We start from the raw sequence: 16,736 nt of genomic DNA on the forward strand, positions 1-16,736 counted from the left end.
CATCCGTGAAAACGGTTTCAGCGCTCGAAGATCACGCGAGACTTACAAGCGAAGAACAAGGAAGGACGCCACCCGAAGAGGTTCTCATTGCTTTGAGGAAAAAATTGGGGTAAGCAGGCATATTCTAGAAAGCCGTGAACTAGGGGAGTGGGCGGGACATCCTTGGCGGAAGCCCCATATTTCCGGGACGTCTAAGGAAGGGGCGGGCCAGTTTCCGACCTGGGCGGGACCCCTGGCAATAAGGTGCTGTAGGTGTGTGATGCTTCTCTGTTGCGCGCTGTGACAGACGGGGTAGTAGGTTTCCTTTTCGTGCAGGAAGCAATGGAATGAGCCCTTTTTTTTTCCCTCACATTTTCTCATAGTAGGGCAAAGAGGAGGTGGGATTTGGGGTTCGCGGTTAACAGCAAGCGGGAGAGTCTGGGCCCAGAAAGTTCGCTCCCTGCCTTCCGGCCAGGTAACCCCGCCCTGCACACCTTTCCTTTCCCGGGACTGCAGTTGTGGCAAATCCTGGGGAGGGAGCAGAACGCTTAGCCTGACGGTGTGAAGACCGACTACTTGGGGAAGAAAGGCGCAGCCATCCCTGGTGAGCGTTCAGAAGTAAATCTCAAAGTTTCACCCCCTCCGCAGGTTAGGTGCAAAGCCAAACATTAATAAAAGGAAGATGACCTTCATTTACATTTGAACTTTTCTTGAGGTTAGGAGTTTCAGGGATGTGTTAGAAATTACATCTTTGCACAAACTTCCAGTAGAGTAAACCTTGGAGTGTAATTCGTCTCACAAACGTCCTAGCACCTGGATTTAACCAGCGGGAGGTAGATGTCGATTCTTCAAACCCCATTTAGTGCTGCTTCTGTAGCACACCCTTCTGTTCCCAAGACCATGTTCTCTGGTGTTCTGAGTTGTCAGTACATACTTGTATTTAACTTGGGTTTGTTTTCATTGATGTTTGGTCTTGTAGAAATGCCTTCACTTGGGCCGCTTTGGTTGTCATTGTAGCGCAAGGAAGGCCTTGTCTTCTGTGCACGTGGGTGACTCCCCATGTAAACAGACCCCAGGTACTGGAAAATGCTGTAGTTAAATTAATTCTCGGTCTCTGGGAAACCAGTGTAGTCGTTCGCTGTTTTGTAATAACTGCTTTGTGCTAGTTACCTTTTTATGTTACAAAACTCCGGAATTTATTTTACTATTTCAGTTATTTCCTATTTACTGTTTCTTGACTATTACCTCCACTAAGGTCAGCGGAGTGTAAGTTGCTTGAATGGGTGTCCCCTGGGCATGGGGCAAAGAATGACTAAGCAGAACCCTGGCCAGGTAGCTCAGTTGGTTAGAGCGTCCTACCTAGAGGCTGAGGTGTGGTTCGATCCCCAGTTAGGGCACATACAAGAATCAACCAAAGAATGATAAATAAGTGGAACAACAAATGAATGTTTCTCACTCCCTTTCTCCATTTAAATAAGTGAAACAACAAATGAATGTTTCTCATTCCCTTCCTCTCTTTAAAAAATCAATAGGTAAAAATTTTAAAAGGGAAAGAATGAGTAAGTAGGACATTTCTTTGAAGTCTCATATTTTATCTTAAAAAAATCTGTCTTTTTGCATTTTACTCCATGACATATCTGTTTATTTTAATGTGAACGTAGTATTCTCTCATCCAAAAAGAAAAAAAAAATGTTTGAATAAAACTGTTTGAAAATTCTGTGCTTTGTATATCCTGTTGCTTCTGGAATGCCCCTGGTGCCCGGCCTCATTACCCCAGAAAAATCTCAACTGCTGTTTAAGAATTAGTACTCATTGCCCTGGCCGGTTGGGCTCAGTGGATAGAGCGAAGCCTGGGGACTGAAGAGTCTCGGGTTTGATTCTGGTCAAGGACCCATGCCCATGTTGCGGGCTCGATCCCCAGTAGGGGGCGTGCAGGATGCAGCCAATTGATGTTTCTTATCATTTGTTTCTATCTCCCTTCCTCTCTGAAATCAATAAAAATATGTTTTAAAAAGAAAAAAAGAAGTAGTATCTATTTAATATTTTTTAAAATTAATTTTAGCCATAGCTGGTGTGACTCAGTTGGTTGAGCGTCAGCCTATGCACCGAAAGGTTGCTGGTTTGACTCCTGGTCGGGGCACATACGTAGATTGTGGCTTTGGTCCCCTGTTGGGGTGTGTACGGGAGTCAACTGATAGATGTTTCTCACTTCAGTGTTTCCCTCTAAAAAATCAATTGAAAATATTTTTTAAAAATTTATTTTAACATCACAATAACAGGATAATTGCTATATTCAGCATGTATTACCAGATTGTCACACTTTTACCTGCTTAAGTATTTGACACACTTTATTTTTTTAGGAACTTGAAGAAAGTCTGTATTTATTTACTTATTTTTTAGTTTATCTTTATTGTTGAAAGTATTATAGATGTCCCCCTTCCCAGGCCTTCACCCCACTGTTGTCTCTGTCCATGGGTTATGCATATATACATATAAGTTCTTTAGTTGATCTCTTCCCTCGCCCTTCCCCCCTCTCCCTCTGAAGATCCTCAGTCTGTTGCATGATTCCATGTCTCTGGATCTATTTTGTTAGTTTATTTTGTTCATTAGATGCCGCATTTGAGTGAGATCACATGGTACTTGTCTTTCTCTGACTGATTTATTTCACTTAGTATAATATTCTCTCGGTCTCTCCTTGCTTTCTCAAAGGGTAAGAGATCCTTCTTTTTTTTTTTTTACAGCTGCATAGTATTTCATCATGTAAATGTACCACAGTTTTTTTTTTTTAATCCATTGCATGCTCTTGCCTCCTTTATCAAATATTAATTGAGCATAATGGCTTGGGCCAATTTCTGGGTTCTCTGTTCTGCTGACACATTTTGGAGAAGAACCTTGTAACTTGAAAAAGTATTTTGCTTCAATCTTTTAGAATATAGTTGGTTCTAGAATGAAAACTGTAGTGTAAGCAACATAAACATAACTCAAAGTGGTTTACTTTTTCTTTTTTTTTACTGTTAGAAATTAGTGGAACCAATTAGAGAGCTGGGATGATCTTAGCATCTGGTTCAGGTGTTAATACTAGGGAGTTCATAGATTGGTTTGGAGGTTTTGAATTCCTGAAATTATATGCAAAATTGTATATGTACATTTTTGGAGGAGAGCATTGGTAAAATTTTGTTACATTTTTTAAAAGATTAGGGCTTATCCCTGACTATTTTGGCTCACTGGATAGAGCGTCGGCCTGCGGACTGAAGGGTCCTGGGTTCGATTCTAGTCGGGGGCATGTACCTTGGTTGCAGGCACATCCCCAGTAGGAGGTGTGCAGGAGGCAGCTGATCAATGTTTCTCTCTCATCGATGCTTCTAGCTCTCTCTCTCTCCCTTCCTCTCTGTAAAAAATCAATAAAATATATAAAAATATTTTTAAAAAAAGATTAGGGCCTAATTGAGGTTTTAATACACTAATGAAGTCTAAGGTCATAAATGCTGAAATAGGTACAGAAAAGGAACTCTTCAAACCACACAGCTAAGTAACGATAGACCTAGTGCTGCTGCTCCTTTTTCTGTTTCCTTGGGCTTGGGCATTCTCTTTAACAGAAGAACAGTGGTTTTTCACTGTCTAAACCAAGGGGTGGGGAACATTTTTTCTGCCAAGGGCCATTTGGATATTTATAACATCATTCGAGGGCCATACAAAGTTATCAACTTAAAATTTGGCCTGCTATATTTGGTCAAACATTTAATTAACTCACCCCTAATGCCTTGGCAGGGCCAGACCAAATGATTTCACGGGCCTTATACAGCCGGCCAGACGTTCCCCACCCCTGGTCTAAAGAAAAACTACAAAATTATATACCTGTTCAACTGCATTCAAACGGAACACACTTCTTGTAAAAACTACAGTTGCTAAGAAACAACCAACTGTTTAGAGTTCATTAACACTAAAACAGGATTTTAGTTTTGCTTTTAAATTGAAAACTTTTTACATTTAAGCAATGCTTTTATTTATTCGTTCTTTCAATAGATATTTATTGAGTACCTTGCTTTGTTTTGCTAAAGAAAAAACAGGGTTTTTTTTGGGGGGGGGGACTAGGGGTAGTGACAAAGTTGATATACTGGGCTAAAAGAAGGATACAGTGGAGAAAAGTCAGCCCTGTTAGAAATATCATGTGTCTAATATTCCTGCCCAATTATCCTTCTTTCTCAGTGTAACAGGTAGCAAGTCTTAAATTTTAGGACTACAGAGGGTGCATGTGCTTGTATTCCCAGAAGACGTTGGTCTTTGCACGTAAAGCTGAGGGAAGCTGAGAGAGTGGGTTGTTCCACCTGGACACTGGCCAATAGTCTACCCTGGTATAAATTTGCTTCACCTGCTTCATGGGACTAATCCAAGTGAAAAATGAGACGTTTGCACTTGAGGCTTTTAGAACAAGCATATCAAACTCTCGGCCAGTAGGCCGCATGCCTAAAAAGTAAAACAATATTTGTGGCCTGGCCGGTGTGGCTCAGTGGTTGAGCGTCAACCTATGAACCAGGAGGTCACTGTTCGATTCCTGGTCAGGGCACATGCCCCGGTTGCGGGCTTGATGTTTTTTTTTCTCTCTCTCCCCCCTTCCTCTCTCTCTGAAATCAATTTATATATAGATAGATAGATAGATAGATAAATATAATTTTTTTCTTTTTAAATTTGTGAAGTCTTCCTTGTCACTGTCATCAACAAAACCCTTGAATGTCTATTTTCATCTCTGGAGCCTTGCTCACGGTGCTCTGTGCTTCACTCCTGCCATCTTCCCAGGTGGTTTCAACATGCTACATTGGCCTCTCCCATCCTCAGCCTCCTTACTACCTTATTATCAATGTTCAACTCCCAAACTCCTTTACAGCTACAGTGGTCTTTCTTACCCTCATAGCCAAAATTCTAATTTTCTTTTTACCAGAAAAAAAAAGTCCCAAAATAGAAGGGAAAAAACCCCGGTATTAAAGTTTTTACAAAGAGAGAATCCGTAACTGATGTTTTATTTGATATCTAAGCTGTTATAGTTATTAAGAATTGTTTTTAACTTCATATAACTTAAAACAATAGTGGCTTAAACAAGACATTTATTCCTTAAAAGAAATCTGGAGGTAGGCCAGTCTAGTGCTGGTGTAGCGGGTCAGTCCATAGTCATTGGGACCTAAACCTGTTCTTTATTTCCAATCCCGTATTTGTGTTTCTGACTTATTCCTTGATATCATCCCATAGGCCAAGATAGGTGCACAGTTATTTTGGCTCCAGCCATCTTATCTGTAATCTCAGCATTAGGCTTGGGGAAAGGGTGGAGGACCAGGAGGCCTTCCAGCTAAGCAAACTCCCTTTGTCTACACAGCTTTCCTCAATCCTCTTATAATAGTTCTTATTTACATCTTATTAGCCAGTCTTTGGCCACCTGGCCACATCTCCCTGCAAGGGGAAAGCTAGGAAATGTAGTCTTTTAGGGAGGCCTGTTGCTGCCCGCCGAAATTAAATCGGGGTTCTGTTATTAAGGAAGAAAAGGAAAGGAATCAATATTGGGTGGCACTTAGCAATGTGTGCCACAGCAGCTAATCAATGACCTCTCCTTTGAAAACATGGGAAATTCACTAGAGTATAAGTTCCACTATATCACCAGTGCCAATCACCCACCTGCCTTGTAGGGACTCAGTAAATAATGGGTGAATGATTTAATTTAATTGTGATTATTATTTTTCTCATTACAGGCACATATAGACAGATACATATAGAATACATCAAGCACTTGGATAGCGGAATAGTTCATTAATAGTGGAATATTAATTAATAAGCTTGTTAGTTATTAACAAGTTTCAGGGAAATTGCCAAACCCTGTTTCTTTTTTAAAAAAAAAAGTAATTATAGTTAATGTTTATTGAGAGCATAGTATGTTTGTTGTTTTTTTTTAATCCTTACCCGATGGCATCAGAGAACATGTTTAGAGAGAGGAAGGAAAAGAGGGAGAGAGAGTGGAGCAGGGGAGGGGCGGGGAGGGAGAAGGAAAGAAAGAAAGAAAGGGAGAAAAACATCTATCAGTTGCCCCAACCTGGGGATCAAACCTGCAACCCACGTATGTGCCCTGACCTGGAATCAAACCAGCAACCTTTCCATGCACAGGACAATGCTCAACCAACTGAGCCACTCCCACCAGGCCCTAACTGTTCCTTCTTAGACTCACAAGTTATCTTCTTAAATTTTGACACTTTGTGTAGCCTTGCTACTTAAAGTACCTGGGAGCTGGCTAGAAAGGGCAGAATCTGAGGCTCCACTCCAAATCTATTGAATCAGAACCTATATTTTAAACAACATGCCCAGGTAGTGCAAATGTACATTAAAATTTGGGGAGCTTTTTTTGTGCTTTAAAAAAATACACTGAACCACAGATTTCCCTGCACTCGAATTTTTTTTTTCTGCACTCGAATTTTTTTTTTCTGCACTCGAATTAAGGTAGGGGTGTGTGTGTGTGTGTGTGTGTGTGTGTGTGTGTGTGTGTGTGTGTATGTGATGTACCAGTGCTTCCACCAGCTGGTTGGGATGATTTCAACCTGCAGGAAATATGTCCACTAGGTGCTGATAACTGAGAAGAGAACATCAAATTGTATTTGTCTTAAAAGTTTTAATTACTAAAAGTGACCCTTACATAGGAGGTGGGGTGGAGACTAGTGTGTCCTGTGCAGTTGCCCAACACATATTCCCTCTCCGTCCCCCTGGGCAGCTTCCCCAGGCCTGACAGTTGGGAGAGGGGCGGAGGCTCAAAGCCAGCTGAGTAGTTGCAGTGCCCTCAGGTGACTCCCGCGCCTTAAACCCCACTGTCTTGAAAATCAAGCAGTTAATTGCCTAGCAGGGATTAAGGCAGTTATGAGAGTTGTTTGTCTGATTGAGAGGTTTTAGCTCCGGAGCTGGAATTTTTGACTCAGAAGTAAAAACTCTGGATTCTCTGTCTCTTTTTATCAAGTTTCTGGATCAATGGCTGGATCGAAGAGTTTTGCGGGTTTTGACAGAGCTCAACAGAATAATTATTACTGGTACTGGCAAAGGTGAGGTGCTTTTTCCTGCTCTGAGTGAAAATGAAGGTTGCTTAGGGTTCTATTTCTTAGATACTTTGGGGGCAATTTACAAACGATTGCTTTGAAAATGGGTGTTCTTAAACAGTTAAAGCAGAAGTCATACTTACTTGTAACTTTTGGGAAAGGAGAAAGCTCTGTGGTTTTGGACGACTCTGCCTTGGTTGCTGATGCCGTTCCTGTTGTCTTCCCTCTACTATTAGAGTGAACCCTAAATTCCAGTTCTACCAGAGGGACCCCTTTGGCAGCGGGTATGAGCAACAGCACAGCTGTTGTCTTCTTCCTGGCTATTGCTGTGGTCCTGCAGTGGATGGAAATGAGCACACCCTGTCTGCGCATGGGACCTCTGGACACCCAGCTGGAACTCCCATTACACCCGAGGTATCACTCTCTCAGTGAATCGTGTGTCGGTGGGTGTGCCCAGCGTGAAACATCTTTTTCCTATCTCACACCTCCACATCCTGCCATTCAGTTTCCCTCCGCGGTGGCTTTTGCTCCCTATTGTAATACCAGAGAGTAACAGCTGATGACCCCAGAAATTTTGACTTACAAACAATTTAAGTCCTCACTCTCTTCCAAAAACAAAATAATGGGCTGATGCGTATTTCTTGTTACTAAATTTTAGATTATCATCTTTCAATAGATTTTACTCTTAAACACTTAAAATAGCACAGGAGGTAGGTTTGTGGGGTTTTTTGCATTGTTTTGATACGGCAGTGAACATTAACACACTTTTAAAAAGATACTTTAATATTTTGATTACTCAAGAACTCAAGTAACCTATTTCTGAAAGCCTCCCCCACTCCCACTTCCCCTCCCCCTCCCCACTTCAAGACAACGCTGTTGAAGTTGATCTTGTCCTCTAGATTTTCCCCCTGTACTCTTGCTAACTCAGTGTGATGGGGGTTTGTTTCTGTTTGGGGAGTTGGGAGCGCCTTGGGCAGGAATGGACTGTGTGGTATATATATACTTGTTTGCTTCTTGCTTGCTTCTGCTTATAGATTGCATCTGGAGAGCTTTCTTTAAAGCTGCCCATTTGAATGTGTTTTGAGTTTAGCTCATCCCTATTGACTAACATTTTAAATGTTGTCAGTCCCTTAACAAACTTTTACTTATTTATCTTCAGGCATTTGAGTGTTGTTATTTTTTGGCTAAGAACAAATTCTGGAAGTGGAAGATCTGGATTAAAGGATATATCATTTAAAATTTTAAACAGCAACTTACCAAAAACCTGCCTGAGTTTGCGCTTTCCACTATTGTTTGTAGGTGTGCTTGCTTCTGTTTTTTGTTGTTGTTGTTTGTTTTTCTGTGTGATTAGCCAATTGGACAAGCGAGGAAGGCATTTGTCTATTATTGAGTGCAAATATTTTTTCAGGTGTTTATTGGTATCTGTTTTCTGATTTAGTTGACTTTTTTTGCCTACCTTTCTTCTGTGTGTTGTGCCCCTTTTTCTTGACTGTGGTATTTACATACTAGGGAAATTAGCCCTTTGCAGTCAAAGTGTCACAGGCTTTTCTCCCCAGTTTATTTCCTGATGTGCACAGTGTCCCTTTGTGTGATGGCCTTGGCCTTAACACCAGAGTTGAACAGCTAAGCCCTGTTTTTAAAACTTGTATTTGGTTGCTAATTTTTTTGCCCAAATTTTCACTCTCAGTTTTACAAGTCTGTTTTAGGTGTGCCTCTTAGAGAAAATATCTTGTTAGACTTCTCACTATTTTTTTTTCTTTTAAACCCAACCTGGGCTGTACCCTTTTAACAGATGCTTGATCCTATATAATAAAAGGGTAATATGCAAATCGACCCAAAGGCTGTTCTACCAGTTGCTATGATGCGCACTGACCACCAGGGGGCAGACGCTCAACGCAGGAGCTGCCCCTGGTGGTCAGTGTGCTCCCACAGGGGAAGCGCCACTCAGCCAGAAGCCATGAGCCATGCTCATGGCTGGTGAGCACAGCAGAGGTGGTGGGAGCCTCTCCTGCCTCCATGGCAGCACTAAGGACCCCTTGGGGGATGTCTGACTGCCGGCAGGCGGACATCCCCCAGGGGTCCTGGACTGCAAGAAGGCGCAGGCCAGGCTGAGCCCCACCCCCCTCCCCAGTACACGAATGTCGTGCATTGGGCCTCTAGTATTATATATATTTTTTAAATCTTGCTACATTGCCTGAGGTTTTAGCACATTTTTTTTCTTTTACCCTCCTGTTTTTCTTTCTTTTTTTTTTTTGAGAGATAGATGGTCTGACTTCTAGTGGCTACCTTTAGATCTTTAAATAGAGAAGTATTGGTTTGAGTATATTACCAACTCCAGAAATGAAACTATTTCTTTATCTCTCCACTCATGAATAAATAAGAAATTAACACTTTTTTTCTCTCCTTGCCACCCCTTCCCTTCTTTCTTCTTCCCATTTGTGTTGACACATTTTGATTTTTTAATATTTCATTCTCTAGTCAAATTTTTATTATAACATGCAGTTTTCCTTCAAGAAACATATATATATATATATATTATATTTTTTTTTTTTTTTTCTCTTTAATGGCTTTGGTTACCATACTTGTGCCACCTGCCTGCTCTCTTGGTGGGAGTTCCCGGTTAGGAAACTTGGTGGGAGTTTTGGTCAGCAAAAGTCAAGACCATAAGGCTCTCCACTGAGTCTCACTCACACATCTTCACTTGAGTCTTCCCTAATAAGGTGCGCCCTCTATGAGATGTCATAGTTTTTTCGCCCACTTCCCCCACTGTAGCACACCCGAAGCCCTAGCCCTTGCCTCCCCAAGTTAAGGATTAGCCTCTCCATTTTGGCATTGTGTCCTGCTTAAGATTACAGGAAGTGGATGTCTTCAAAATGATTCTCAGGTCTTTGGGTGTCCGTCAGCACAACTTGCCCAAGCTACCTCCAACAGAGGAAAACCATTTATAGATGTGCCCTTCTTTAAGGACAACCAGCAGCATACACTCTCCAGGTGAACCTCATTCTCTAATGCTCTGTCTTCAGACAGCTCCTGCTCCCTACAGCCTCTTAATTTAGGATCCACATTTACCAGAGTACACACTGAAAAGGAGGAAATGTGAGGTTACTTGGACATTGTATTAAAAGAAAGGTCTCATCGTTTGAGCCATGGCTCAATGGTTAGAATGTCGGCCCGCAGACCGAAGGGTCAAGGGCACATACCTCGGTTGCAGGTTCCCCAGCCCTAGTAGGGGTATGTGCAGGAGGCAACCAATCAATGTGTCTCTTTCATGTCAATGTTTCTCTCCCCCCTCACCCCACCCTTCCACTCTCTCTAGAAATCAATGGAAAAAATATCTTCAGGTGAGGATTAAAACACACACACACACACACACACACACACAAAGGAAGGAAGGAAGGAAGGAAGGGAGGGAGGGAGGAGGAAAGAATTCATTTAAGCACAGATTAAATGACTAAATGGCTTCTTAGTCATTTCTAAATGGAAAAAAAAATACATCAGTGGTGTGATTAAATTTATGGTAACCATATAATTTATTTTGCAAATCAGGACCTATTTCAGAGCAAAAGGGAGGCATACTTTCAGATAGATTGAAGAGAGGAAGTAGTGGATCTTTGGCTTTCAATGCAATATCATCCTTATTAGCAGGGAAGGCTTAATTAAAGTCATTAGTGCCTCCAGCTAACTCAGCCCTTCCTGGATGGGCTGATTGCTTGGAACAGCTGTACATCCTTAACAAAAACAGGTTTCCAACAGGTGCCTATAAAGAGGAGTCATAGGAACTTATGCCCCAGTAGAGCAAACTCTCTGGGTTAACCAGCCAAGATCTATTTGGGGAATACTTCTGGAATTTAGTTCTCTCAGTATGTAAGGCGATGGTTGATTGGTTTCTTTTTCTGCACCCTCTGCATTTCCTTAAGCACCTACTATCCCCATCCTCGGCTGAGCCATGGAGTTGGTGGTGCGATTAGAAGGCTGTGGTGGGGGGATGTACATGTGGAGACTTTGCAGATTGTCATCTGGAAAGAAGGGCTGAGCTCCAGGTAGAGAGTTGGGCTTCTAGTACAGGGACTGTGGCGTCTGGATGCCAACATTCCTGGTGTCGGACGCCTATCGCAGGCTCTAGGATGCCCATTCTCAGAAGCTTCAGAGAGGCCAGAGGCCTTTGTTGGGCTTGCTCCTCCTTTGTGGGTTTTCTTCTGTTGATATAGTTCACTCATTTCATAATTGTAATATATCATTTAAAGATTCTCCTAATCGAAGTTCAAAAATAAATTTAATCTAAAGAGAGTTTAGATATTATTTGTGAGAGCTAGATTTTTCTAAGAAAGCCTGTGTGATAGTCAACCTTTAAGTGAAATTATTTTTTTCTTAAAATAAAATACTGATTTTCATTGTAGGAAACCACAGCTCTGGCGGGAAACCAAGATGAAAACCTACTAGAAGGTAACATAAACCTCGTGTTGCAGTATTTAAAAACAAAACTAACAATGGCTAGAAACTGAAAGGTCCTACTGGAAAATACCAGCGTAGGTTGTCTAAGCCATTTTCTTAACAATTCATCTACTCTTTGGAAATTGCCTCTGTGGGAACAGCTTCAGTGAAACCTCCTCTCTGGGTCTTTCTGAAGGACTGGGAAATGGGGGCATTTCCACAAAATAATTCGATTAAGTTGATTTTAAGATCTGTTTCCTCCATAAGTTTAGACTTTGGGATTAATTATGCTTTAATTTAGATTTTTAAGGAGAAAAAGCATGAGGCACTTGCTGTGGCCTTGGCTTCCTGGCTCCCCTTAGGGCAGCGGTTCTCAACCTGTGGGTCGCGACCCCTTTGGCGGTCGAATGACCCTTTCACAGGGGTCGCCTAAGACCATCCTGCATATCAGATATTTACATTACAATTCATAACAGTAGCAACATTATAGTTATGAAGTAGCAACGAAAATAATTTTATGGTTGGGTCACAACATGAGGAACTGTATTGAAAGGGCCAGAAGGTTGAGAACCACTGCCTTAGGGTTATTGGTTCCTGGAGGACCCAGCAGGCCCCCTCTGTAGAGTCAGGTGTTTCTTCATGTAGTTCTTGATCTGTTTTGAAAAGACCAAAGTGTATCTGCCCAGAGAAGAACCCTGTTTCTGAATGTGTCTTATTTGAGGGAAAAAAGAAAACATTTGGCTTCTTTTATTTAAGTTATGGGAAAGAGGAATAGAAACAAAATGCAGAGAACACTTTTGCCTGTTTCCTTATCAAATGTCTGTCTTATCACGTGTCCATCTGGTCTCTTCCCCTACCCTCACCTCATCCCTACAACCCACTGCCTTTGTGATTTTATCAAATCTGGGAGCATCCATCTTTGTAGTCCTAGGAACCAATACAAAGTCTGCATGTTAGTTGGTGTTCAATGTTTACTAGTAAATGCAATGAAATTGATGTTTAAAAGAAAACTAGGGGCAGTTCTAGTTGGAAGTACTTAATTGGAATATGAATAACAGGTGCTCATTATAGCTGGGGGCGGGGGATTTCATTCTGACTAAAGTGTGTATATTCTCCCTGCTTTTATCAGTTCTTCAGAAACAGTCTATAAAAAGAACAGAGAAAGACATACAATAAGATTGTGCTTTCTGGGGCCAGACTGCCAGAGTTCAGATCTCTCTTACTGGCTCTGTAATTCCACATTAATTCATCTCCAGTGCATTGGTGTTCCCACCTGTAAAATGGGATTTAAAACCTACCTCCTATGAAATGAGGGCAGTAGCTCTAAAGTGTTTTTAAGTGTTTTAACAGGTTTTGGCACATAACAACCACATGAGGGTTAGCTGTTCACAGATCCGGAGCAGCTCTGTCCAGTAGAAATGTATGGGAAACACAAATCCACCCACATAGGTAGTTCTACATTTTCTAGTAGCCAAATTCAAGAAACAAAAAGAGATAGGGAAAATTAATTTAAATATTTTAACCTTAATCTAATATAGTCAGAATATTATTTCAACGTGTCATCAATATAAACATTGAATGAGACTTAAAAAATTTTAATACCAAGTTTTCACAATGCAATGTATGTTTACATCACATTTCACCTAAGATTAGCCACATTTCAAGTGCTTGATAGCCACATGTGGCTAGTGGCTGCAGCATAAGTCTAGAAGGCCCACAGGTTTAGGAAAGATGTAATGAGTTTGACTTTTATGGGCTTCTATTGCCCCTTTGGCCAACATCACTGGAAGGGCCTATCAGTGGTCGGCAAACTGCGGCTCGCGAGCCACATGCAGCTCTTTGGCCCCTTGAGTGTGGCTCTTCCACAAAATACCGACTTCTGCGCATGGGCCACGAAGTTTTCAATCGCACTGTACGTACGAGTCCGCACATGGTATTTTGTGGAAGAGCCACACTCCGGGCCAAAGAGCTGCATGTGGCTCGCGAGGTGCAGTTTGCCGACCACTGGCCTAGATCATTAATCTAGGTTCCTAGCTGACGTTTGTTTTCTAGGCCACAGTTACAAGAGAGAGAGTGCTCATAAGCATGCGCTCCCCTGACCAGGAACATGCAGAGTCAGGAGCCTTTTAGCAAACAACTGCCCAAGACAAAGAGGTAAAGGACCTAGCACGTGACTTTAGGAAAAAAAAATTTCAGAACATTCAGGGAAAAATAGAAACATCTAGCCCTCGCCGGTTTGGCTCAGTGGATAGAGCTACAGCCTGCGGACTGAAGGGTCCCAGGTTTAGTTCCGGTCAAGGGCACATGCCCAGGTTGCGGGCTTGATCCCCAGTAGGGGGCTTGCAGAAGGCTGCTGATCAATGATTCACTCTCATCATTGATGTTTCTATCTCTCTCTCCCTCTCCCTTCCTCTCTGAAATCAATGAAAAAAAAACTATATATATAAAAAAATAGAAACATCTAATTTTATGACTAGAAGCTCTCAAAGGAAAGATGGTTCCGAGGGATAAAAACTCTAAAGAACAAGTGCCGGGGTCTTTCTCAGCATCTAGAAGGGTTCAGGAATCTGGAGAAGGGGCTGCACATAAATTAATAAAGAGACTAGAAATATAAATTTGGAATACATGGGGGGGCCAGAGGAGACTTAGCTATAGTAACCAAGTTCTCTCTATCTCCGGACCCAGGGCTTTTTATTCCCACATTTTGGCCTATAGCAAAGCAGATATACATATCGAAAGGTAAGCTTGGTAAACAGTAGGCATTGTCAGGTTGGGGGAACTGCCCTCAGCTGTCTGGCAGCAGGCAGCCATATGTATCTTCAGGTTTGGGGAAATGCCTCCAGCTGTTCAGCTGTTTGGCCAGCAGCAGGTAATAACATGTAGATCTTCAGGTTTGGGGAAATACTTTCAGCTATTCCAGCAGGCAATAATATGTATCTTCATCCCTGCTGAAGTCTCAAGGTTCCATCAACCTTTTGATGAAACTTCTTGCATTTATGACATGCTGGAATTAGCCTCCAGCAAACAAGAATCTGACAACACAGTCACAAATAACTCCAGTGCAGAAAAATAAGAAGTAGCTCATGAAACTTATATGATGGGCGGGGGCTATTGGATGATCTTGGTTCTAAAATGATAAATACAGAAGGACATCGCATTAATGAGTTCAGGCTGCTATAACAAAATATTGCAGACCGGGTAGCTTTAACAGCAAATTTATTTCTGGTGGTTCTGGACAGTGGAAAGTCCAAGATTAGGTGCCACTGATTCGATTTCTGGTGAGGCTCTCTTCCTGGCTGTAGATGGCCACCCTCTCATATCCTCATATGGTAGGGAAGAGAGATCTAGAGCTCTGCTTTCCTTTTTTTAAGGCACTAAGTCCATGGATCTAGGGCCCTATCCTTACAATCTCATCTCACCCTAATTATCTCCCAAAGACCCCATCTCCAAATAGCATCAAATTAGAAGTTAGAGCTTCAACATGTGAATTTGGGGGGTGGGGAGGCACAAACTGTCTGTAACAGGCATATCCTCTATAATAAAAGGCAAATATGCAAATCGACTAAACAGTGGAACTACTGGTCGCTATGATGCACACTGACCACCAGGAGGCAGATGCTCAACGCAGGAGCTGCCTCCTGATGGTCAGTGGGCTCTCACAGGGTAAGCGCTGCTCAGCCAGAAGCCGGGCTCACGGCTAGTGAGTGCAGCAGTGGTGGCGGGAGCCTCTCCTGCCTCCATGGCAGCGCTAAGGATGTCCGACTGACGGCTTAGGCCCGCTTCCTGCTGGGAGCAGGCCTAATCCATCAGTCAGACATAACCTGAGGGCTCCCGGACTTCGAGAGGGCGCAGGCACCGGGACTCTAGTAAATAAATATGAGTAAATAGCATGAACACATGTGAGTATTAGGAAGCACATTATGGCCCTAAATGAACTAAGGCTTGCAAAAGTTATAAAGGAAAACAGAAAAGGCTTCTACAGTTACATTCAATACAAGGAGAAAAAAATGGACTATATTTAAAAAGTCAGTGATCTTGGAAACCTGGCAACTTGAACTGAACACCTAGGTCTGATGTTTTCATGATAACATAATACCACATCTCATCACAGGGTTTCAGGTTTCAGAGAAGGAAGGTCAGGCTCCTCTCTTTTTCTAAATTAGTTGTTATATATATATAATTTATGCACATACCAGTCTGTTAACTAAGCAGGTAAAGCAGCATGGTTATTTTTTCAAAGTCCCGACTGGGACTTGGTCCTGGCTCACTGTGTGGCACCATATCCACCCAAGTGCTCCTGCCAGAAACTCAGGTGTCAACCTCAACCCTCCCTTTCTCCTTTACCCCAAATTGACTCCACCTCCAAATGTTGCCTACTTATCTCCAAAACCTCTCTTAATTCTGTCCATTTCCTCATTTTCATTCACCATCCTGATGCTCCTTGAGTCTGGTTGCATTACTCCTTTTTTGGCTTCAATTTCTATTTTTAAGCCTTATGGAAAGGAACACACATTTAAACAATTTTAACATTAATTGCCTTTAATATTTCCTGCTAATGTTTTTTAAAAATTGTAAACCATTTCTGATATATGTCTTGTCAAACTCTCTTTTTTTTCATATGCGTTACTGGCTTCCGAAGATCCCAATCTTCATTTGAATATTGAGGAATTAAACAAAGAATTTATGGTGAAAAGTGAAGAACTTTACGATTCTCTCATGAATTGCCGCTGGCAGCCTCTGGATACAGTTTACTCTAAAATCCCAGATGAGACCCTACAGAAACCAGATGTTCATTAAGCTACCCAATTATTATATTAACTATATCCTGTTCTGTTTTTGTTTTTCAAAAATTAAATTCTCCCAGAAATATACTGGGTTCTGTATGTAAATACAAATTCCAAGGACTCAAATATGATTGAAATGATAAAACATAATGTAAATAAACTTTACCACCACATCCAATTCTGGAATTGTGTTATATTAGACTAGTGGCCGGGTGCACAGATTCGTGCTCATTGAAAGGAAATTAATTAGAAGAAATATTTTAATACTTCTATTCGCCCTTTCTCTAATAGAAGCGTCAGAGATGAAAGAAAATTAGTAAAATGTACATGACAATAATATACAAATTGATTAATAAATAACATGATGTAACAACAACATATGAAAACAAAAACAACAAAAAGATGATATAAAACAAAAACATAAAAACAACATTGATAAAAACAATGACTGATAAATTGATTAAACTTATTCTAATATCTCCCT

General features: G+C 41.5%; 1 protein-coding gene across 7 annotated transcripts; it reads left to right on the top strand.

Annotated features, from left to right (window-relative positions):
- Window positions 1-22: 22 nt before the first annotated feature.
- Window positions 23-16,430, top strand: LOC102241791 (chromosome unknown open reading frame, human C6orf52). 7 transcript variants are annotated; one of them, XM_005878435.2, is made up of 6 exons: window positions 259-583; window positions 6,962-7,043; window positions 7,274-7,451; window positions 9,886-10,028; window positions 11,435-11,480; window positions 16,108-16,126. In XM_005878435.2, the coding sequence occupies exons 2-5, from the start codon at window positions 6,973-6,975 to the stop codon at window positions 11,475-11,477; spliced, it is 435 nt and encodes a 144-aa protein (XP_005878497.1). In that variant the 5' UTR covers window positions 259-583; window positions 6,962-6,972; the 3' UTR covers window positions 11,478-11,480; window positions 16,108-16,126. The 7 variants fall into 7 exon arrangements, with proteins under 7 accessions (XP_014405049.1, XP_005878496.1, XP_005878497.1 ...); XM_014549566.1 differs by having other exon boundaries at window positions 9,922-10,028; XM_014549563.1 differs by lacking the exons at window positions 259-583; window positions 9,886-10,028 and adding an exon at window positions 23-109 and having other exon boundaries at window positions 16,108-16,430.
- Window positions 16,431-16,736: the final 306 nt, after the last annotated feature.

Source organism: Myotis brandtii, unplaced genomic scaffold, assembly GCF_000412655.1.
Source record: "Myotis brandtii unplaced genomic scaffold, ASM41265v1 scaffold56, whole genome shotgun sequence".
Lineage (NCBI taxonomy): Eukaryota > Metazoa > Chordata > Mammalia > Chiroptera > Vespertilionidae > Myotis > Myotis brandtii.